The sequence below is a fragment of the Osmerus mordax genome, chromosome 5 (genome assembly GCF_038355195.1).
Source record: "Osmerus mordax isolate fOsmMor3 chromosome 5, fOsmMor3.pri, whole genome shotgun sequence".
Classification (NCBI taxonomy): domain Eukaryota; kingdom Metazoa; phylum Chordata; class Actinopteri; order Osmeriformes; family Osmeridae; genus Osmerus; species Osmerus mordax.
In genome coordinates, this window is record NC_090054.1 from 4,678,475 (window position 1) to 4,702,924 (window position 24,450).

General features: G+C 43.2%; 2 protein-coding genes across 2 annotated transcripts in view; both read right to left on the reverse strand.

Annotated features, from left to right (window-relative positions):
- Positions 1 to 6,324: 6,324 nt before the first annotated feature.
- Positions 6,325 to 14,452, reverse strand: LOC136943583 (pyrokinin-1 receptor-like). The gene is made up of 8 exons (XM_067236950.1): positions 14,373 to 14,452; positions 12,004 to 12,076; positions 11,416 to 11,583; positions 10,863 to 10,959; positions 9,957 to 10,162; positions 9,299 to 9,523; positions 7,845 to 8,022; positions 6,325 to 7,307 (listed from the first exon to the last, which is right to left on the reverse strand). The coding sequence occupies exons 3-8, from the start codon at positions 11,572 to 11,574 to the stop codon at positions 6,868 to 6,870; spliced, it is 1,305 nt and encodes a 434-aa protein (XP_067093051.1). The 5' UTR covers positions 11,575 to 11,583; positions 12,004 to 12,076; positions 14,373 to 14,452; the 3' UTR covers positions 6,325 to 6,867.
- A 2,612-nt stretch (positions 14,453 to 17,064) lies between these two features.
- abcc2 (ATP-binding cassette, sub-family C (CFTR/MRP), member 2) overlaps positions 17,065 to 24,450 on the reverse strand; it is a 66,203-nt gene continuing 58,817 nt past the window's right edge. The window contains exons 32-33 of the mRNA XM_067235618.1: positions 19,686 to 19,880; positions 17,065 to 17,971 (exon numbers count right to left, since the gene is read on the reverse strand). Of these exons, the coding sequence (XP_067091719.1) occupies positions 17,842 to 17,971; positions 19,686 to 19,880 (325 nt within the window). The 3' untranslated portion in view covers positions 17,065 to 17,841. The remainder of the gene's footprint in view (positions 17,972 to 19,685; positions 19,881 to 24,450) is intronic.

A 24,450-nucleotide genomic window follows, 5' to 3' on the forward strand; every position in this document is an offset into this window, starting at 1 on the left:
GACAGGAGGGGGGAGACAGACAGGAGGGGGGAGACAGACAGGAGGGGAGAGACAGACAGGAGGGGAGAGACAGATAGAAAAAACAGAGGGGGCAGAGAGAGAGAGGGGGGAGGAAAGAGGGAGGGCAAAAAAGAGACACCGCAAAGTGCTCTGAGATGAATTATTGACATGAGCCGTTCTCCACCATTGTCCCCTTTCAGGATATGACGTACCCCCCAGCTAGAAATAGACCATGAGCTCAGACTTGTGTACACCCCTGTGCCCTCCCTCCCTGTCCCCCTCTCCTCCTCAACTACACTGTAATGAATGCCTTCAACAGACAGGGTATGCATTTGTACGAAGATTGTTTTTAATGTATTTTTGTACCAAAAAGTGGAAACTTGGATCATGAATGGTGTTGTTGCTATGGTAACGGGGTAAGGATGCAAAACTCACTCTTGCTGAGGTAGTCTATGAGCTGGTAGATCTGGGCTATGCCCTCCTCCGTCAGGGACGATCCAAACACCATCCCTTTCTCTGCTAAACAACAACAACCACTTTAGATTACTATCGTCATGATGGGGAGGTTTTCAGACCACGAACCCGCCCAAAAAATCAGCCTTTGAACAGTTCCCAACAATTCGTTGGGAACTAATGATGCCAAAACATTCCTTTGAGTGAAACAACAAATGGGGTAAAGAATGTCACTGCAGGCTACATTTCGAAGAAGAAACGATCTCAAATAAAAGCACAAAGCCTTTAAAAAAGCAAGGTCTAAACACTAATTTCAGGCATTACAGTGTGGGGTTTGAAGCAGTCATTCTGAATGCAGTGTTTGCCGTTCTCCTTGCTAGCAGCTCAAGCAACTCATATTACACAAGACTTTCAACAATAACAGATCTTGCCCATGCAACATGAATAGGTACAGAATGTCAACTTGTCAACATGGCCCAGAACAATAGCCGAGATTGCAAGAATATTGGTGCTTTTTCACTTATATTTGGATTGATCTCCCCTTTCACCCTCCCCTTCTCTCACCCTCTATCTCTATCTTTCACTTCCGTTCTCTTATCCTACCTCCCCTTCTCTCACCCTTTTTCCCCTTTTCTCACCCCATATCCCTTGCCTTCACGCTCTCTCACCCCCTCTCCCCATCTCTCCCTCTAACGGGCTACTACTGAAGGGTTATGATGGTCGACCTTTGCGTTTAAGGAAGTTGAGAGAACGCAGAAATCCGCCCGCCGGTGCTGGTAGTCTAGGCTCCGCTTCTCCTGTGAGTTGGGCGAACTCGTCGCCGGGCAGGTCGATGAGGCGCGTGATGTTGCTCAGCACCAGCTCCGTGAAGGCCTGCGGGCGCTCGTGCCTCAGCCGCTCTACGAAGAAGTCCGGGTTGAAGATGATGGGCCGTCGGTTCACCGGTGATTCCACGCTGATCGCTACACTGCACACCATGCCTCTGGTGGGTGGGTGTGTGGAAGGGAGGGGTACCGATTACCGAATGTAAAAGTTGAAAAAGACGAGGGCAAGAACAACGGGGTGGAAGGGGAAGAAGACGAGGGTAAAGACGGGGGACGTTATGTTACGGGGACTTTATGTTACGGGGACAGACAAACAAGATAGCTACCGTAGTAAGTTTTCAGTTTGTTCAGGACCGGTTGTTTATCCGAAAAGTTGTTTACTTCAAGTGTTTGCTACGTTAAAGTATCACGAACATCAGTTGTAAAAAGTATCACAGTAACTAGCACTAGCTACAGTAGCTAGAGATGGCTAGCTAGCTACCTAAACAGTGCTAAACAGTTCGTCTAAACTACCTAAACTAGTAACGTTAAGATCATGGGCTTATATGTAGTTAGCTCGATTTTACAAAACTATAACCAATGCAGCTGACATGTATCAATTTGTTGTAATATCTAACAATCTGGATTTACCTTCTGTTTTGTGTGTCGTATTTGGGAACTTTTTCCGCTGCCATGTTCGAGTTGAATCTTCCGCTGTTTACCGTGCTGTCACGCCTCGCGTAAAAGAATGGATCCCATTGGTCAGAACTTGCTCAGTCGCTGACAAAAAGTACGGATCCAGAGTCAGTTCACCTTGGCTAATCGTTCGCTTTACACCGTAACGGTAAACCGGCCCTGGTGCAAGCGTTTGGCGGCACCGTCCTTCTGACCTGTTAATTTTGACCTCGGGTAAAACAAATATACAGTATTATAGGCTATATATATATATTTTTATTTATTATTAAATATGATATTTGATATTGATTAACTCACTAAAATCGTAAAATCAATAGCAGCCTATTAAACGTACGCCTACTCTGTGCTTTATAGCTCACAGTTTTGTTATTGACTAGGCCTACACAGTTAAGAAGAAAAAAAACATAAAAATACAATTTTGTGTTTGGTGACGCTTTGAGTTCTCCCTATTGTCATTACATTGGGAGCAGAGTAACGATTGACCTCGACCTCCCTCCAATGACTAAAAACTCGCACTGACAGGCTTATTTGAAATGTGTAGTCTTGAAAAGTCTTCCTAAACGATAGACTGGTTTCTAGAAATGGCCTAACTGTAGGTAAGTGTGTAACCAGTAGGTGGGACTATCCACTCGCCCAACCCGCTTCAAATTCCCATTTTGCCGTAGTCAATTGTATACTGATTTTAGCCAATCTCTTGTAGAGAACAGACACGAGTGAGAGAGAAGTTATTTATTCCTGTCTTAAACATACAAAACAGTATCGAATTTTGTACAACACGACAAGTTCTTCCTCTTTTAAAACTTGATAAACAAGAACAACCTAAGCTATTTTTCAGTTTGTGAATGATCTGCCTATGTAGCCTATATAGGCTAAAGCTTTTTTGTACATAAGCCTAGGCCTATATTTTCTATGTTTAGCCAAATTATCCTTGCCCTCTTCCAGCGGAACAAAGCACCCTGATGCTTTGGTCACCACTTTTCAGAATGTTTTGTCCACGTCCTTCATGGCCGTGAGGGACAGCATGTTTGCACCTCAGACCATCCGTTTTGGGTGACATATTAGTGAAAACAGCTGCCTTCTTTTGTGTGATAACCGTTGTGAAATATAATTTGAAAATAGCTCTTCTTTGTTGACATTCAAAGATCATCATCCTGACAAGTAAAAATATTTGATTGATTAATAGGTTCAAAAGCATTTAGCCTACATCAAAGCAAAGGTGACACAACAGCTATTTAGTACGACACAATAAGACAATGCATTCAATAGACGTCACACATTATTCCAGTGTTTTTCAACCCTTTTTGAGCCACGGCACATTTTTTACATTGGAAAATTCTTGCGGCACAACACCGAGCATACATTTTACAAATTGACACTGTAGCATTATGCACTATGCATTTCTCCCAGGATGCACCTTTATGAATGTGTCCCCATTAACCCTTGTGCTGCCTTCGGGTCATTGTGACCCACCTTTTGCACCACGACGGTGGGTCACAGTGACCCGAAGACGGAGACAGATGAAGAGCTGTAGAAGAGAGATGTAGTCTTGTCGGAGCTCCCAGAACTCTGAACCAGCAACAGACAGATCAAACCCAATCTTAAAGAAAACTGAAACAATAGAAACAGTCAAATGAATGGAAACAAAGCCACCAACATAATGAATCAAGTAGTGTAGGCTACCTACTTGTCATCATCACAAACAGAAAATGGCATGGTAAAATGCATGGTTACAAACCTGAAACTAGTGTTAGAATTCACAGAACTATCCATATTCTTCCAACATATTTATCTATCCCTGTTTTATCTGTTAATACCCCACAGATGAAACTGGCCCTTCTAAATGTTAGATTACTAAATAACAAAACATTCCTAGTTAATGATCTGGTCAAAGAAAACAACTTAGACTGCATCTGTCTAACAGAAACCTGGCTAAACAATGACACGACAACAGCAACTCTGATAGAAGCGTGTCCGCCCGATTACAGCTTTCACCGAGTTTCAAGGACATCAAAAAAAGGTGGAGGAGTCGCAGCTATTTTCTCCTCTAAACTGTCGTTCAAAATCACTGAGCTAGGTGAATTCACATCATATGAATATCTTGCTATAGAGCTCAAAACCGATTCAATACTTTTTGTTATTATATATCGGCCACCCAAGCACTCGCCAATATTCATACAAGAATTCTCTGAACTATTATCACTGTGTCACTAGATATGACAAAGTAGTTTTAAACGGAGACTTAAATATCCATGTAAATAAAAAAGCAGACCCAAGAACTATTGAGCTCTTAAATCTCCTTGACAGTTTCAATCTAACTCAACACATAACAGACCCAATACACCGGCACGGAAACACACTAGATCTAGTGATAACAACTGGACTAAATATCAATAATATTTCAATAACTGATCTACCCCTCTCCGTCTAGCAAGGAGAGAATATTTCTCCAACATTATTACAGAAAATGCCAGAAATTCCAGAGTTCTTTTCTCCACCATTGACCAGCTGCTAAACACTGTCCCTGTCCCACCTCCATCCTCAGCAGTTAAATGTGAAGAGCTTGCTTTGTTCTTCAAGAACAAAATAACTTTGATCAGAGCGAGTATTATTAATAGTGGGGTCGAAACTGACATCAGTAGATTCTGCAACATAACCATGAGCACATTTACCTGTATCACACTTAGTGAACTTTCCAAAATTGTCAGCGAATCTAACTCCACAACCTCAGATATTGATCCTATACCCACAACATTCTTTAAGCAAGTGTTTGATAGTGTCTCAGGTCCGGTACTAGAGATTATAAACACATCCCTTAGAACTGGCGTCTTCCCAGATGCCTTCAAAACAGCTGTTGTAAAGCCCCTATTAAAGAAACCCAAATTGGAAAACAGTCTACTTGAAAATTACAGACCAATATCAAACCTTCCATTTATTAGTAAAGTACTGGAAAAGATAGTTTTAGTCCAATTAAATTATTTTCTTGAAGAAAATAACATCCTGGAAGTCTCGCAGTCAGGTTTCAGGAAATATCACAGTACTGAAACTGCTCTCACCAAAATAATTAGCGACCTCAGACTAAACTCTGATGCAAATAAAGTCTCTATCCTTATCCTGTTAGATCTCAGTGCAGCATTTGATACAATTGATCACGACATCCTAATCAATAGACTGGAAAAGCTTATTGGGTTCACGGATAGTGTATTGAACTGGCTGAAATCATATATCACAGGAAGGAAGTTTTATGTTAGTTTAGGTGACCATAGGTCCAAGAAACATGAGAACTGCTACGGGGTTGCTCAAGGAAGCTGCTTAGGTCCATTACTTTTTTCTCTTTATATGTTACCACTCGGCGACATAATCAGAGAACATAACATAGATTTCCATAGCTATGCGGATGACACACAACTATATATATCCACTGAACCCAACGATGCAACGGCCATCAATTACATTACCAACTGCCTGTTGGCAATAAACAAATGGATGAATGATAATTTTCTTAAATTAAATGAAGACAAAACCGAAGTCCTACTATGTGGCCCCAAATCCAAAAGAGAGATGCTTATTAAGAATCTTGGAGGCTTAACCCCCTGTCTTAAACCAGAGGTGACGAGTCTCGGTGTAATCCTGGACTCATTAATAAATAATACATTAATAAAGTGACCAAAACAGCTTTCTTTCACCTAAGGAATATAGCAAAGGTACGACCATTCATAAACCAAAATGATGCAGAGAAGTTAATTCATGCTTTTATATCCAGCCGGCTGGACTACTGTAACGCACTTTTCACTGGTCTTCCCAAGAAAACCACTGAAAGACTACAGCTCATTCAAAATGCTGCAGCTAGATTATTAACCAAAACTAAAAGGAGAGAACACATTAGTCCTGTCCTAGCTACTTTACACTGGCTCCCTGTTACCTTCAGAATTGACTTTAAGGTCCTTTTCCTCACATACAAAGCTCTACACGGACAAGGACCTAGCTACATTGCTAACTCCTTTATAAACTACACACCAGCTAGAACACTGCGATCAGTCATAAGAAGATTGGTGATTCGGCCTTTGTCAATTACGCCCCAAAACTATGGAACAAATTACCCATAAATATTAGGGAAGCAAACACTCTAGACATGTTTAAAAGACATCTTAAAACCTACCTTTTTACCGAAGCATTTAAGTAATTTTATCTCAAAAGGGTTTTCCTACTTTTAAAGTTGTTTTCTCTCTTGAACAGAGATCTTATTGGGATTTTTATTTTTGTTTGAATTGTTTATCACTTGTATTATTGTTTTTATTGATTTTATGTAAAGCACCTTGAGCTACAATTCTTGTATGAAATGTGCTATTTAAATAAAGTCTTACTTACTCTCTGAATAGAAAATATTAATTAACAAAACGGCTTTAACGACACATACTTTGATTATGTACAGTACACACCAACCAAAGACAGTATAAAAACTGCCAAAACCAATGAACCAAATATTGTACACATAATTAAAAGCAAAAATAAACTGAAGACCTTTACCTTTGAGAGAAACACAAGATTGTTGCACCACAACACTGATATTTGTGACAGGAAATCACAAAAATACATCAAAATGGAGAATATGATACTCTAAAAGTAAATGTTCCTTCTGTAAATGTGTTAGTGTTTGCTTGACTTTTTACAACCCTCTTCTCACTTCCCTTATTGCCTACCATTGGTTCTCAGCAGGCAGAATATGCCTAGCCTGGTCCTAACCAGACCCTCGTACATTTCATTTGTACAGAGGGTCTGGGGATCGCTCCATTGACAAGCGTTAACTTCCTTGAAGGCGGGTACTCTGTTGAAGTTTAAAACTATTTAGCGAGAGAGGTAGATTATAAAGGAGAATGGGTAGAGGGAAAGCTGGATGCTGTCTGTAAATATAATCTGGTTAAAGTGTGTGATGCTCCAGTTCTTGCTGATTGGCGACGCCCCCATCGGTGCTGTCTGTCCCCCCCTGCCCCAGAGTCACTGTCCTGGCCGGCCCCTTCGGACCTCCAAAGCAGTCACTTCCATCCCTGCCCGTCCCGCTTGCTGCCCCGCTGGAGGTCCTCTGGGCCAGCCATGCGGCCGTGGGGGGCCGCATCCTGGGGCAGCGAGGCCTCAGGTGGCCCAGGGTCTTCCAGCAGGCCCTGCGGAAGGTGTGGGACGAGATGCAGAAGAGCAGGGGGTCGAGGGCGCTGTTGGCGTACCACAGGGGGAGGGCCAGGTAGGACTTGAGGATGGTGTAGACCGAGAGTACCTTATCAGACCACTCCACCACGTACACCTGCATCAGGGACGAGGCGATGTCGGGGAAGTTACAGATGAAGAAGGCCACCACCACCGCGCCTGGGGGACAATAGGAGTACAGCGTTCATCCTCCACGCCCCCCTGTCCTCATCCACCTGTTTGGAAGACCTGTCTCTCTCTCTTCCTTCATCGCTGCTCTATCTCTTAAGCTCCCCTTTATCTCCACCTCTCTTTTCTCTTCCCCTCTCTATCTCTTCTTCTGCCTCCCTCTACAGCTTCTGTTTCTCCATACTCCCCTCTCCCTCTCCTCCCTCCCTCCATCCGTCCCTCCCTCCCTCTCTCTCTTTCTGTCTCTCTATCTCTCTCTCTCTCCTGGATCTCTCTCTAATGAAAGTGTCGCTAATGTGCAGTTTACTATGTTGGCCAAATTACTCAGGTAATTATGAATGTTGCCTATTGGAGGTTGCAGCATTTGGGCACTTAAAACAGCAGAAAATAAGTACATTTACGTTTCCATGGAACTATTGTTGGTGAACGATGTTTGCCTGGCTCCACTCGAACTCATTCCCACAAACTTGGCTCCACTACACCCCATCTCCACTCTAAACGATCACTGCTAAGTCTTTCCGTTCTCACCCATAAGCCTCAGCGCCCTCCTCTCATTGAGCAGTAGTTTTCCATTCTGGTGACATTGAATGTCTCTCCTGTCACCGGGTGCTGGGCGCGTGAGGCCCAGGGCCCGTCTCTGGTGCTCGTTCTTCTTCAGGTGGATCAGAATGAGCAGGTAGAGGACTAGGATGGCCACCATAGGCACCTGGAGAGGAACGAGGGAAGAGATGGAGAGAAGTGGAGGACAGATGTACGTATTGAGCTGCATGTGGTGGAACGACAAAGCAAACCTGAGCTCGGGTGTTACACTGTACGTCTGTACTACTATATACTGAAATGACTTTTCAGTATATGTTTACTGTGTGTGTAGCATTTCTGTTGAAGTGTCTAACTGTGTGTGGTATGGTGGTAAAGGTCTAACTGGGGTTTGCACGATGAAAACAGCAGGGGTAAAGGGCATTCTTATATATAGCTCCTCTGCAACCAATGTCTCTCCATCAGGGAGGCTGTCACTTTCTTGGTGTTTAAGGCTGGATGAAAAACCTTTCAGTTTAGTCTGTTTCACAACAAGACTTCTGCGCTAGATATGACTCGGCAATTATGAACCCATCTACCCATTCTGTTTTTCACTCAGCGTTATGTTATCCTGCATCTACAGGACTTTAAAGGCTTGTCTCTGCTATACCCGCCTCATCACCCTGTATTAGACTTGGCCTTGCTATCAGTTTAGTCGGATCTAGTTGCCAACGTGGACATCAGTCTCAAATGATGGATCACCCAAGGCTCCTGGTCCCTTCTTGCCCATCTTGTGGTCCTATTCATCCTACACTGTCTGGTGGACCTAGGCAACAACGAGACTTGGTCTCTCATGTTCTCTGAACGACCACACATACTTCCTGGTTCCTACCTGACAGTCGTGTGACCTGCTGATCCTGTACTTCCCAGCCCTGTCTCTGTCCAAACGGACAAAGGCCAGTCCGCTAATTCAGAACCCTTTTGTGTTTTGATATCCATTCACTTGGAAATGTTTGACTTTTATCTCTTGACTTCATAATTGTATTCAGCCACTGGTCTGCGCCTCTCTGGATCACCAACCGTCTCTGGAGGAAGGGATCCCTCACTGAACTACTCCTCCGAAGGTTTCTTCCATTTTCTTTTTTTTGGGGAGTTTTGTTTTACCTTGTCTTCCTTGAGGCTTTTATGTTGATTTAGGTGCAAATCTATGGGCATCTGTGAATGCCTCTGTAACATTGTTTGTTCAAAGAGCACTACACATGAACTTTGATTTAATTTGAGAGATGGATGGGACTAAAATATGTATCTTAACACTATCTTTACTCTGCTCTCGTTGTGCTATTCCATCCATCCATCCCTCCACACCTGTCTCATTCAAGCGAGGACGTTCTAAGAATAATCCCTCCCTTTCAGGTTCCTCTCCTGCTTGCATCTCTCCACCCGTCCCTCGTTCCACCCCCTCTCACCAGGAAGCAGAGGCCAGCCCTGAGCAGCAGTGCTCCCCTGTAGATGGGCGCCGGGTCGGCCTCCGTCATCTCACACATGGTGGAGACATGGAAGGCCTCCTCGGGGGAGGTGGCGGTGTAGTCCAGGATGCAGGCTCGGGCGTGGCTGTAGACCACAGCGAAGGGCACGGCCGACACCAGAGACAGGACCCACACCCAGGTCAGCAGGCAGGGCAGACGGGACTTCTGTTAGCCAGAAGGGATGAAGGGAATGGAGAGAAGAGGAGCGCAAAAAGGGGGTGGAGAGGGGAGGGACAAGGGGAGGAGAGGAAAGAGGGGGTAAAAGGAGAGGAGGGAAGAGAAGGGAAGGCAGGGTGAGGATAGGAAAGGAAACGAAAAGGAAGAAGAGAGGAGGTGGACAAAAGAAGGTGAGGGAGAAGAGGGGAGGGGAGAGGACAATAGAGAAGAGAAAAGAAGGTGGAGGTGGGTAAGGAGAGGGGAGCGGAGGAGAGGAGCACAGTTAGCAAACAACCAACCACCTCAAAGTAACTTTGAACGTGTGGAATCCAAATCCCACTTCCACCTGTGGCTCATTGATCACAGTCAATGAGTCTGACACTCTGCCGGTCAAACACATCAATCAAACATCCAGTCACACGGCCCGCGTCTTTGTGTGTACCTGCAGGCTGGACAGGGACCACATGGTGTGGCAGATAGCAGCGTAGCGCTCGGCCGTGAAGGCCAGAATCACCCAGCTGGTGGTGGCACAGTAGATCTGGCGCACCATGAAGTACGCCTTGCAGACTGCCTGGCCCAGACGCCAGGGGTAGCTCTCCCAGTAGTACCGGTACAGAGTTACGGGGATAGTCAGTAGCTGCAGGATATCTGGAAGGAAGGAAGGAAGGGAGGGAGGGAGGGAGGGAGGGAGGGAGGGAGGGAGGGAGGGAGGGAGGGAGGGAGGGAGGGAGGGAGGGAGGGAGGGAGGGAGGGAGGGAGGGAGGGAGGGAGGGAGGGAGGGAGGGAGGGAGGGAGGGAGGGAGCGGTGGTGGTGGTGGTGGTGAGAGAAGAGAGGTTAAGACAGGAATGTAAGTGTAAGACCCATTTTTATTGGTTGAGGGTGTAGGACACAAATTGTCCACTGGTGTCACTAGTGAGCTTGGGAGTGATGTCTATTCACCTAAGTAGGAACCTTTCAACAGGTAACATGGGTGCTGTTAATATTTTTTGACTGTGTCAAATCGCTACACACATTAAACGCTGGTGTGGATGTCAAAATGTTTGTTTGTTGGAGCTTAATTGACACATGGACTTGCACGTTAATTGGAAGAACATTGTGATCAATAAATGGCCATCAAAACGCAACAATGACTATTGGAGTCTGATTTCTACAGCCAGCTACGGAGCGGTGTAAGTTAGAAGAGAGCGCGTCAGCTAGTTTACTAGGCATAGACTGCTTGTTTTAAGTCCCTATAGCAGCCCCTCAGTGGCTTTAAGTTTTTAGACTTATAGGGTTGAGGGGTACTGAATGTGATTGTAGGAATGGCAGGGCTGCAGGTGGTGGGGTAGTGGTGCACAGAGAGGGTACCTGATAGCACCAGGCTGAGGAGATACAGACGTATAGCGCTGACTCTCATGCGAGCGTCTGTTATCAGTGTCAGCATGCTCACGCTGTTGAACAGGACCTGGATGGTGGGTTAAGTTATGTCCTGTCACACATGTCTACCGTGGATGGAATGAACACATTTTTAATTCAGAGGTTCAACGGTCAGTTTACAAACCATTTTCATCATACGTTAACACATTATCCCTTTTAGAAACATCCATAAAGGTTTATGGTTAAATATTGATGTTTAACTATAGAGACTATAGTATAATCATAGAAAAGAGTACTGCAGATTAGAGCCCATGACATCCCAGGAGAATGTTCTAGAATAGAGCAATATAGAGTAGAGCAGAGAAGAACATAATAGAGCAGAATACAGCAAAGCATAACAGTACAGCTGAGTAGAGCAGAGCAGACCATAGCAGAGTAGAGCAGAGCAAAGTTGAGCAGAACAGAATACAGTAGAGCAGACGGGGGTGTTACAGCAGGGTAGACTAGACCGCAGCATTAGCAGAGTGTAGCAGAGTGGTCATACTCCAAACAGGAAGATGGTGCTGTAGAAGACTGTCATGGGGATGGCGACGGAGTAGGGTTCGCTCTTGGTGACTCCGATGTGGAGTTCGGGCTCGGCGCTGGGGCTGACGTTGCAGGAGAAGAAGATCGGGGCTGGGGTGACCACCGTGGAGTGGTTCATCCTGGACTCCTGGAGAGTGAAGAAGGAGGTGGTGGTGGAGGAGCGGGAGGACGAGCCGGAGGTTAAGGAGGAGGAGCAGGAGGAGGTGGAGAAAATCAAGTGAAGGAAGAGAAAGCAGGAGGTGGAGGTGGTGGAGGAGAAGGAGGAGGGGTGGGAGGAGGTTGAGGAGAAGGTGGAATTGGAGGAAGAGGAGGGGTCGGAGAACAAGGTGAAGAAGGAGGAGGAGGAGTATAGATTCTTGAGACTACACTGTTGGATGTAGGCTTCGTGCACCAGGGAAAATAGATTGATGAGATGTTTACTGTTCAGTGTGGAAGAATGTAAAGTGTCAGTAACTGGTGGGGCCAGATCCCTCCAGTGAAGTCTCTGTTTTGATAACAGAACTGGAGAAGTTCAGGGTTAATCACCCCTGTCGGTACAGAAGCCTACCTTTTCTGCCTAAAGTTCCAGATGACAGACAGCTGGATTGTTGTCTTAAGCCTGGTCAAGAGTTCTTCCGAATCTGCGTCATAAAGGGAAGACACACAAAGGATCCAAAAAAATCTTTCTGAGTCATTGTCTTGTTTTTTCAAATGTCAGTTTGACATAATAGTCTTCCTTTCTAGGATCCAGCCAATTCGTTCTCCTTTCAATGCAAGCAGACTGAATTCTGACCAGCCAGTGATGGAACAGGAATGATGATTAGCTCATGATTTGTTCCCCGCAGCTTGAGTAGTGTACCGGCCAACATTAGAAGCTTCACATGTTATTTTTCCCTCTTCAGATTCTTACATTACATTTACATTTAGCATTTTAGGCAGTTCAGAGGATATGACTGAAGAGACAATACAAAACCAGGCTTGACAACAAGGAAGGTAATTGTGACGATCCTGAATATGACAACGACCATGATGAGGATGACTATGGTGATGACGGCAACAATGAGAAACATGATAAAAATGTTAAGAAGGGTGATGATGGGTGGTGATGATGATTATGATGATGATGATGATGATGCTATGCGAAGACAATGATGATGAACACCATGACCATGATTATGACCGACAAGGATAACTGAAGCAGTCTGGGCAGAGTAGAGATACAATGGACACATTGCCAAGCAATCACTCTCAATAGCGGTCATCTAACACTCATTCACTGTACAATTGCATGACTAGGAAGCCCATCACCTGCACTGACGGGATTGGGTTTGTTTCTGGATTTGTTTCATTATAGGGTGGGATGTCTGTCTGTCTTTGTCTTTCTGATGATGATCAGAAAATGACAAGGAGGCATTAAGTAATACAATAACAATGATTATGTGAACTTATAATGATAATGATGACATTTACAATTACATAACAAAATGGAACTTAGGGTGGTGGTGATGATGATGATCTCAAGTCCTTAATGTCACTAAACGTTGTCCTTGATAAGAAATTAAAATACTCCTTTAACCCTCGTGCTACCTTCGAGTCACATGACCCAAAGGTTTATAACGAACCATCGTTGTGTTTACCCAATTTTACCCAATACAAAAACAAATAAAAATATTTTTCTTTTAACCATTCCAATGTGGGGGGTCTGAGACAGCCCGACAGTTAAAAGAAAATGCTTCACTTTGTTTTTGTATGAGGTAAATGTGTCGCAATACGACGGTGGGTCACAATGACTGATGGGTCAGAATGACCCGAAGATAACACAAGGGTTAAAACCAACCACTAATCCCCACAGGAATAATTTCTTGCAACCAGAATGGATGCCAGAGGCAGTCGGTTCAAAGGGCCTTAATTATCAACCACTAGAAATTTTGAATTAATTAGTAATCAAAGTAAATCAGTAAATGTAAGCCACCTTGTTTTGAATTGATAAAAACATTTTTATTGAAGAGTCAAGACTGAATAATGACCGCTAGACAAGGTTTCTATATAAACCAATTAGTCCTGTCACAGAATGTTGGTTGAAGAATTAGCCAGTGGATTGATCTTTCCATAATAACTGAAAGAGCTGGCGGCATGTGCTCAATTAATTCCCCCAAACTTGCGTCAATCGGAGGTGAAGGCTGCAGAATTATTTATTAGTCAAACAGCTAAGCCAAATCAGTGTGTGATTACTATAACCACTGCAAACACGGAGTCTGTATATGAAATGTATGGCCTTAATCTATAGATTTGGAAACATAATTCTCTGAATGAACATCCTTTAACATGCCTCCCTGTAGTCTTGGTTTCCACCCTGACAGGATTGACACAGTTAACATAAAAATGTGCCATGATAAGAGAATTCTGAAAGTAATATACTCAACATTGACCTGACCGCATGACATTTGAAATAAAGTGTAAACATGTATTGATTTCCCCATCCTCCTGGGATGTGCAGTATATGTACCGTACACATACACACACATCACATGCACACACATACCGAAACACACACACAGAAACAGATACACACTCCCCACACCCACAAACAGACAAAGACACTAACACACACACACACAGATGAACAACCCCCCCACCCTCCATACACACATAGAATAAAAACAAACACATGTACACACAAACATAGAGCACACAAACATTAGCTCTTGTAACCTATATGTACTGTACTTTATGTAACAAACACCTCCCACACACACACAACAGACGCCCCCTCCCCTCCGTTACACACACACATTGCTGATTGCCTTACATTATTTCTTGTAACCTGTTGCAAGTTCAGGGAGAGTGTTTAACTGGACGAAATCAGGACGAAATTCTCGCTTTACAAATGTCAGCATGTCAGATTGTTAGAGGTTCTGTTTAAAAAGATGGACTCACCACTTCGGCAGACCGATGCAATAAAGTGATGAAGAGGATGGCAGATTTTCTCTTTGAATTGAGGAAAGCGTTCCTCCGGGGTTCACACAGCATGTGTGTCCACCCCCCACCCCCGGTCTCTCTCTCTCTCTCTCTCTCTCTCTCTCTCTCTCTCTCTCTCTCTCTCTCTCTTAACTCCTCCTTCTTTCTCTCTCTCTCTCTCTCTCTCTCTCTCTCTCTCTCTCTCTCTCTCTCTCTCTCTCTCTCTCTCTCTCATGCTCCATTCTCACGTTCTGTCTCCCTTCCCTTACTCCTCCTCTCTCTCTCTCTCTCTCTCTCTCTCTCTCTCTCATCCACTTGTATGCATTTATGGCATTCACACCACATTTTGAAAGGGAAGGTGATACGAACCATGATGTACCCTTTATGCAAAATCACACTGTTCCGACATGAACTGACGTTGAAGTAAGATACATCCATGTCTGATTTACTAGGTGGAGAGATCACATTTTCTGGGATCCATAGAGTTAGCACATTTTCCCCTGATAGATTAGTGCTGAAGAAGAGACAAGGTAAACCACAATGGAATTGTTTTCCCTGAAAACGACAATCAGCAGAAGTGGACAAGACAATGCATTACACATCAGAAGATGAGAGGTGGTACGCAAAAGCTGCAGCACTCCAACCTTGAATCACATTTTAGGCTGAAAGGGTTCTAGCCTTGACATAGGACTTTGTCTTGTTGAAGCCTGATTAGGTATGATCAAGGATCTCGTTTGATTCTGTCCTGAGAGCATGCACCCAGAAAAAGAAGAGGAGAGGTGAGGGGGGAACTCTCACAGTGAAATATGTGCAGTATCTAAAAACCGAAAGATAATGACAAGCAGTGAACAATAGCAGAAATAACCTTATATTGTCAACAGGAGACACTGGGATTCTTCTCTGTGTTTGTAGAGTGCCACAGTCGCATCAGCAGTTACTCTCTGGTGCTACAACTTAAATGTTTATGTTTAAGTATACCCTTTCACAGTGCTTGCTTTTCTCTCCTACACACACAAACACACACACAAATACACACTGCATTTACTTTAACCCTTGTGTTATCTTCGGGTCATTCTGACCCATCAGTCATTGTGACCCACCGTCATATTGTGACAACTTTACTGCATACAAAAACAAAGTGAAGCATTTTCTTTTAACCGTTAAAAGAAAATTATTAGTTTTTGTATTGGGTAGAATTGGGTAAACACAACGATGGTTCGTTATGAACCTTTGGGTCATGTGACCCGAAGGCAGCACAAGGGTTAAACAAGTGTGTGCACCTGTGTGTGTGTGTGTGTGCGTGTGTTGGAGAGGGCTTGAAGAGGAGTGAGAGACAAGAAAGAGACGTAAGGAGAGATGGCAGAGGTCAAAAGATAGAGGGAAATAGACGAAAAAAAGAGTTGGGTAGAGGGAGGACAGGCGGGATGTAAAGAGGAGATAGGGGGAAAAAAGAGAATTGGAGAGATGAAGGAGAGAGCAGAGGTGGAGAAAACGAGTAGAGAGGTGGAAGGAGTGGAGAGGGATGTACAGATCACCATGAAAGAAGAAAGGGGTTGAACATTTAAATATACTTGCTTTTATGTTTTTGTTTTCCATTTGCAACCTGCTTTTTATTTCCCAACTTATTTGTTGACTGGGAACTTGCATTTGGGTGCCTGGTTGGGCCTCTGTACATAATACATGTGTCTTGGGAAAGCATAGGAGATTATACATATTGCAAGATATATATATATATATGTACATATATGTGTGTAAATGCTGTATATGTACATATAATTGGATGGCCATATGGATACATTGTGTAGTGTAGTACATACTGTACTGTATAGTTCAATATATTGCATGAATTGAATTGTTTACAGTTGGATTTGTGTATTTATACATTTAAATGCCCTAGCATGGGGCCTTTAGCAAATACATTCTGTCCTGTGTCTCTTACAGCAGAGGGTATGTTTTTGTAAGTTTCTTTAGTTATTTAATCAATGAATTTGTTAATCATCGATCTTGGCGTTTTCCCTCCATGTTTTGTCACAGCCTTAGAGCTGGGTGTGTGACAGAAGGATCGCACAACTGCAAAATGTATACACAACTGGAGACAATCCCCACATTCACCCTTTCTCATGCCAACTGCAACACAGTTAGCTAATACAGAAACTACAGTACATTAGCTGGATACCCCCCACAAATCAAAAAAAATATTCCCCCATCAATTAGCCACAACTGTCCCCTGTTTCCACCAAAGGAAATGTCAGGATCTCTAAAATGTCTTGTGAAAAGCCTGACTTACTGCCTTGTCTCAATAGCACTGGTCTCCCTAGGTCCCTTGATTAATAAGATGTGTGGCGTGTGCATGATGGGATTGATGATATGGAGGTGGATTCAAATCCACAGGAAGCGTCCCCTTCCGCCGCTGACATCACTGAAACCCAGAATAAATTATCTTGCCTAGAGCTAGTCAGCCGAACATTATCAAAATCGCCACCTTTTTCTCTACAGGTGGTCATAACCAACATTGATACAAGCTCAGGAGGATGCTAGGTTATCTTTCTACTCTTCAATGGGGTCTCAAAACTTCATACTGTCCATCTCATTCAAATAGATACAGCTCGCTTTGATAGGAGCACAGGATCAACTGGCATTCATCAATACATACTCGACCAGTCTTCAAAGGCAGAATAAAACTGATAGCATTCATTTATTTATATAAATTAAAATAGTGTACAATACCACATTGTTTGATCTTACCAGTGCATACATTGTCAAATAGTGATTCCAAAAATCATAATATCAAACAATAACAATACCTTTTTTTACAATTTAAAAAACAATCAACAACCAATTGACACTTATGCAGTACTATATAGCAAAGAGAAAGCCTTAGATGGGTCAGGTGGCTGAGCGGTTAGGGACTCGGGATATTAATCAGAAGCTTGCCGTTTCGATTCCCGACCGTGCCAAATGACGTTGTGTCCTTGGGCAAGGCACTTCACCCTACTTGCCTCGGGGAGAATGTCCCTGTACTTCAGTCACTTGTAAGTCACTTTGGATAAGAGCGTCTGCTAAATGTAATGTACATATAGATTAGAATAAAGGTTCTTGCAAGATAGCATGTAAGTGTACCATAAATATTATGAACAGAAAGCCAGTAAACTACTCCAATATGAGACCAGAACAGTGGTCTTAAACATGGTTGGTTATCATTATATAGAATTTCACCTGTATAATACTGCATGTTTGTATTACATGTTTGTTTTTGTACTAAAATGTGCATATTTCACTTTTATTTAGAGACAATGAATTGGTTACCATTAGCTTGCAAGCAAATGTATATTTTTTAGTAGCTATAGGTGAAATTTTCTTCTGTATTCTACTGCATCTTCCAATGGTCCCATGAAAGGTTTGCATTGTGGCGATGCTATCCAAAGCATGTACAACTGTCCAAGTTTCATCAGAGTGTTGTGTAGTCGATGGAATTGATCCCAGCATCCTTTGCCATTGCATAGAAATGTCCTTGCTTCTCAAAAAGGCTGGCAGGAGAATCAAACTCTACAATCTTACCCGCATCCAGCACCATCACTCTGAAAGAGAGGAGAGGAGGAGATGATGAGGAATGAGAGAGATGGATGGAAGAGAGGAGGATTTGGAAAATGGTAGGAGCCAAGGGCATTTCTAGGATTCAAACAAAGGGGAGTGGCATGTTTGCGCACGTAGCTTGCAGCAATTTCTTTTGGGGCCCATTTGGGGCTGCGGATATCGATTGTTTGAGACAGTGAATAGAAAAAAAAGAAATCAGTCCAAAAATTAACATTTAAAGTGATTTAAAGACATTAAAATATTATGCAACAGACACTCTGTTACCCAATGCACACACAACCATATAATTTATTTTCCAATTGCATCATTTAGACAATTTTGTAATCCAAACCCCACCACTATCTCAGCAGCTTACCTGTTACACAACCACAGAAATAATTGAATCCTTCCCTGTCAAGCTTTATACTTAGTATGGCATTGTTCTGCTCTTCCAAACACCACTATCTTTCCTTTCATCTTTATTCAAGTGCCCACAAGACCAGCTAGAATTCTTCAGAGAAATGGTAAAACAGCTGCCATAAGATCCTCTGGGAAATGCTGAGGTGGTCTCTGGCAGATGGGCTAAGCATGCACCGTGTGTTTGTGTGTGTGTGTGTGAAAGAGAGAGAGAATGAGAGAGAGAGAGAGAGAGAGAGAGAGAGAGAGAGAGAGAGAAGTAAAAGAGAGAAACAGATGGAGACAGAGAAAGGCAGGTCACGATTGTTTCCAACAACAGCAGCAAGAAATATCATCTCCTGTTAAAATCTAAATATATGCTATAAATCCTAACTACAAAAAGAGAGGCATTTTCCAATCCTGCTAGATTACCCTATATGAAGACCCAGATTGCAGGCAAACATCTGCATATCAAAATATTGATATCCGCACCAATGGGACAGTTTCAATTCAAGGAAACTACTGTAGTGTCCAGGAATATAACAATAAGTTTAATTTGTTGAAAAACAAAGAACCAAGTCATGCAATAGATTAATCTAAAGAAGCAAAACAATCTACTGCTGCCCACAAAACAGACCCCACACCACAGACGACTTTGAGCCAGAACTGGGCATTCCTCACAAGTGCATCCCAGAGGTAGAAATTAGGACGTTTTTTCTTTGTCTTGAAAAAGAGCGATGAAGAGATCTCTCAAACACACGTCTTTCATGAACATGAGGGAGAGGTTCGCTGAGATAGAAATAGAACTGTTACAACATCCATCCATCATCTGGGTCCATTCACGCTCCATTCTTCCCTCACTCGTGAACAAGACCCTGAGATACTTGAACTCCTCCGCTTGGGTCAAGATCTCCTCCCCGACCCGTTAATTAGCTGTCTGTTACAACATAGACAGCTAATTAACACATTCCATACATCTCAGAATGAGCACATAATGACCAGATCATTGTGCCCTTTGGTCCAGAGAATCCTAGAAAGGACGACCTCCAGAGAGAGAACCGTTCACACTAAAGGAAGTGCTAGCAGATGACAGCGCTGTGAGAGGAAGTTAAAAAGCTGGTGCAAGAAAGCGAGCGTCACAAGACTGTAGAGGCCCCTCCACATTGAACAGACAGGCCCTGTCCTGCAATACAACCTCCGCAACATGTAGGAGAGAGAGAGAGAGAATGAGAGAGAGAGAGAGAGATAAGGATGATGATGATAAAGAAAGAAGTTGTTGAGAAGAGGAACAGGATGGGATGGGCGGTGAGGCTTCTGGAGTACCTAGTGCTGTCCAGGATGCTGTGGAGGCGGTGGGCTATGGTCAGCACGGTGCAGTGGGAGAACTCCCTGCGGATGGTGGTCTGGATCAGGTCGTCTGTCTCCAGGTCCACAGCCGCTGTTGCCTCGTCCAGGATCAGGATACGACTCTTCCTCAGCAATGCCCGGGCCAGGCACAGCAACTGTCTCTGACCAACACTGGGGGAGGGGGGATAGGGGGGGATGACAGGGTGTTGATATGAAGCTAAATTACACGCGTATTAGTGCACGTACGCACGCACGCACTCATGCTCCTGGCATATTGGTATATGTGACATGCTCTGGTGAAAAGGGGCCGTTGTTAGCATTGCGTATTTTCCGCTAGGAGCCGGAGTTTTTTTTTACAGTTTTCCCAATCTTGCATAATCTTGCATAAGGTTGAAGTGTTTCATGGAAGCATTTTCATGTTGAAGGCACACACAAAGGCACACCGCACACACACTCTACACACACACTTTGACAAAAAACCTCCCCACCCCACAGGAAATCTAGCAACAGTAAATACATACGTGTGAAATGTTATGGATGTATAAGTGAATATATAAGTGATATAAGTGTTCAGCAGCTATGCACGAACGCAAGCATAGGCACACACACGCATACACAGTGGCTTCACACTAATGACAGTGTGATCATCTATTTCAGAATCATTTCCCCTGGTGGCAGTGTGCAAGTGGATGTTCTATAGATAGGTGTTAGGTGATAGAGAGATGGCCGGGGGATGGATGGACGGGGTATGGACGGATGGATGTAGGGGTAGGGGGCAGGATAGATGGAGGGATGAAAGTGGAGGGGAGATGAAGGGATGCATGGAGGCTTTTGCACATGAATGATCTCGGGACTAGCTAGAAAGAAACACTCAAACAGCCCTTGTCAACACAAATGGAAAATGAGAGAAGGTCAGACTAGAATTGATCAATTCAAATTAATTGGGTGCTTTGACATACTCCTTGATGAAAAACAAACAAATGTTTTCTTCATTTTCGTAACCTTATGTAGACAGAACATTAACAGATTATCTGGACACAGTGCATCACAACATCTAGAATGGGTCTTGTTGTATTAACAATAGGAGCCTTTGCAAATTTACAGGTTATAATTAGTCAATCCTGTGAACTTTATTGAACAATCCCACAGTTTCACTACCACAGTTCCCAACCTGGTTCAACTTGATACTCTGTATCTGTGGCAACGCAAAATGTCACTGATGGCTCCATTCATAGAGGATGTGCTAGTTCTGACCAGTACAGTTATGTTTATGCATGAAGACAACAGGTTTTTACTAACCAGCTCAGCGTTTACAATGTGAATGCATGTTCCATTACCGGCATCATTCATTACTATTCTAAACAGTTGTTTGCATTCAACTATCAAAGTAATTCACCCCAACCTTTAGTCTATAAACTGCAGCTGGGGTATTCAAATGTAAATTGACAGAAATAAAAACATAAATAAATATAGCTGCAAGCAGCGATGCGGGTTCCTCCGCAAAATATTATAAAATTTATATTGTAGAAAAATCCAGAGATCAACAAGAGAGGAAAACAGGCTGAATGGGAGGGAGTCAAGGGAGTCAAGTGGCTGAGCGGTTAGGGAAGCGGGCTAGTAATCTGAAGGTTGCCAGTTCGATTCCCGGCCATGCAAAATGACGTTGTGTCCTTGGGCAAGGCACTTCACCCTACTTGCCTCGGGGGAGAATGTCCCTGTACTTACTGTAAGTCGCTCTGGATAAAAGCGTCTGCTAAATGACTAAATGTAAATGTGAATGGAGATTCGAACTCAAGAGCATGAGGTTGCAAGTCAGACTTTCTCTCCTCTCTGCCACACATCAACTGTTGAGCTTTTGTGAATAGAAAGGGAAGAGTTTTAGCTTTGGTCAGCTTTGGGACAAAGTTTAAGCAGCTGTAATTCAGTCATCTTTTGACATATCAAGTTGTCATTCTGTTCATTCTGTTCAACTAAACAGAAAATCAAGATCATGACAGACCCAAAGGCTGTGGCTGGATTTGAACCTATGACCTTGCATTTTGCAGTACACCATCTCAGACCATTGAGCTATTCTCAGCGTTGAGACTTACTGTAGTCAGTTACTGTATTAAAAAAGAAAGCCGTTTCTCCTGTGGCAAGCAGTGTTAGATTCAGTCAAAGTTTAAACAACTGTAATTCAGTCATCTTTTGACATATCAAAGTGAAATTGTGTGTAGTACTTCAGAATAATGTCATCCTGTTGTAAACCGAAAATCTGAATTATGACAGGCCCAAAAGATTGTGAACAGATTTGAACCTATGACCTTGCACTTTAGAAAACCCTGTCACAGCCCATTGAGCTATTCTCAGCCACCTATAGGCATATGTGAACCATTAGCAGTCAGGGAGTAGTGATTGATCTGTTGTATCATGTTGGCCATCGGGCCAAGGACTTTATGAACTAATGAGCCATTTTAAGGAGAGGAAGACAAATAAATAGAGCTGCAGGCAGCAATGGCGGGTTTCTCCTCAACATTGCCAAATTTTGCCAAATTGACATAATACAGATATGTATTTCATACATGTACACAACATTTCCAGACAATTGGAGCAATGGTTGATTTTAAATCAATTTTTGAAATTCTTCACAAACTGTCACTGTAGAGAAAAATCCATGCTGCTGACAATATGGGTTGAGACTTTCTTGTTCTCCATGAGCAATAAGACATGCATACCAACTTTCAGACATCTTGGCCTGATGGGGTCAAAATGCCACCCTTTTGAAAGTTACAACTTTGAAGCGTGTTCTGTATGATGATTACTGTATGAGTCTGTCTGTGTGTGTGTGTGTGTGTGTGTGTGTGTGTGTGTGTGTGTAGAAGTGTATGCACAAACAGTAGTCAACAGTGAGCGATCTGTCAAAGGCTACAGGCACTTGAATAATGGCAGCGAGTACACAAGAGGACTTTTTGTGGAGAACGCGAGACTGCAGGAATGTAATTAGGAAAGGCTGCTCCTCCTCTCAATGCACAGCTCCTTCCATTACATGGAAATGTGCCACGTACATAACAACCTAAAAGGTGTCTCCAACTGCACACCAACTCTCTTTACCATTTCCTTGTTTGATCCTGTTTTGGTTGCGTGTGAACTGTGTCGTGTGAGACCTGTTGGTGTACTCAACACCATGTTGACACAATGATTGAACATGGTCGGCGGATGTGGATCCGTGTGTGCGTGTGTGACACACTGTGCCCACATGGATGTTTAAGGCTGTTCAAAGAAGACATGCCATATCAAGTTACAAGTGACAAGTTACATCTGTGGTGTTGTGGGTCAAATTTGACACTGTAGTAATTATGGGTGGTTTAAGCAGGAAAATAAACAGTACATGTTGCCTAATCATCATAAATAACTAAAAGGTCAGCAACACAAATACTATGAATAAAAATCTACAATAATAGTATATTAAATATAGCTGCAAACAGCAATGTGGGTTAAAATGGCAAAATATTATATGAATTTAGATCGTAGAAGGCCAAAGTTGGACAACAAGAGAGCAAAATTACTTCCTGTTTGGCAAACAACAGGCTGAATGGAGATTTGAACTCAAAAGCATTTGCAAGGCAGCCTCTATCCTCTCTGATAAACATCTACTGATGAGTTTCTATGAATAGAAAGGGAAGAGTATTAGCTTTGATCAGCTTTGGACAAACTTTAAGCAGCTGTAATTCAGTCATCTTTTGACATATCAAAGTGAAATTGTGCACTGTACTTTGGAGTCTGTAAGGTTTGTAAAATTATCTGTCAAAAGCATTTGCATTATTGACACATACACATTGAGGTAATGTGGATATTTACTAGTGGTGGGCATAGATTTTTAGATTTTTTTATCTAGATTAATCTCACTGCAATCTTGGAATTAATCTAGATTAAAATGGCTCATTTGAATTCCGCCAAAGGCATTCAGAATAGTGATAGTTCGCCTCGCAGGTAGTTTGTAAGATGGGTCACCTGTGGCCGCCTGGAGAACAAGCTCGAGCCTATCATCTTCAACCACGCTGATGGGCCGGCAGCTGGTGGTAATCCACTGAGCGAGGAGATTAGTGATCATCATCTTGGCTGATAGAGCTGTGCTGATGGGCTTGCCTCGGTTGCACTCAAACATAGTAGTTTGAGGACGACTCTTCCCCTGCGCTACATCAGTGCTTGGCCCGGTATCTTCCGCATTAGCTAAGGGATGCTTTGGGTTTAGGTGGTATTTGAGACTGGAAGAACTCCTACAGTAAACTAATTACGCATTGCACAAGGTGCAAACAACCTTAGTCTTGTCGAGGTTTCCATTGGGAAGCTTTTTAAAAATACATTTTCCCTGAAGCAAACCCGGCGGCTTCATAGCTGCATCCATGTTAGCACGTTACGTTTGATGTGGTAATTTCATACACAAGGCATACACACAGGTTCGAAGACTCGTTCTCGCCCCCTACAGTGCCATTCGGCTAGATATACATCCGCGCTAAAATATCAAGGTGACAGTCATCATAGCTTGCGTAGTATAGACCCAGCTCCCAACCCAACTTTGAGAATAGATTAACGGCGATATTTTTTTTATCGCCCGATAAGAGTCTCACGTTAACGCAGCGCGTTAACGCCGATAACAGCCCACCACTAATATTTACATAAATAAACTTTATGCAGTCACTTTGTATCTCATACCTTATTCTTGATCACCCTATAAGAAGACCCTGACTTTAGTCAATTGGTT

Excerpts from the sequence above, each read along its gene's own strand:
- LOC136943583 (XM_067236950.1), bottom strand. The coding sequence starts at position 11,574 with ATGAACCACTCCACGGTGGTCACCCCAGCCCCGATCTTCTTCTCCTGC. Across the intron at positions 10,960-11,415 it reads GCACCATCTTCCTGTTTGGA|GTCCTGTTCAACAGCGTGAG; the intron begins GTATGACCACTC and ends CCCACCATCCAG. Across the intron at positions 10,163-10,862 it reads CCTCAGCCTGGTGCTATCAG|ATATCCTGCAGCTACTGACT; the intron begins GTACCCTCTCTG and ends CCTTCCTTCCAG.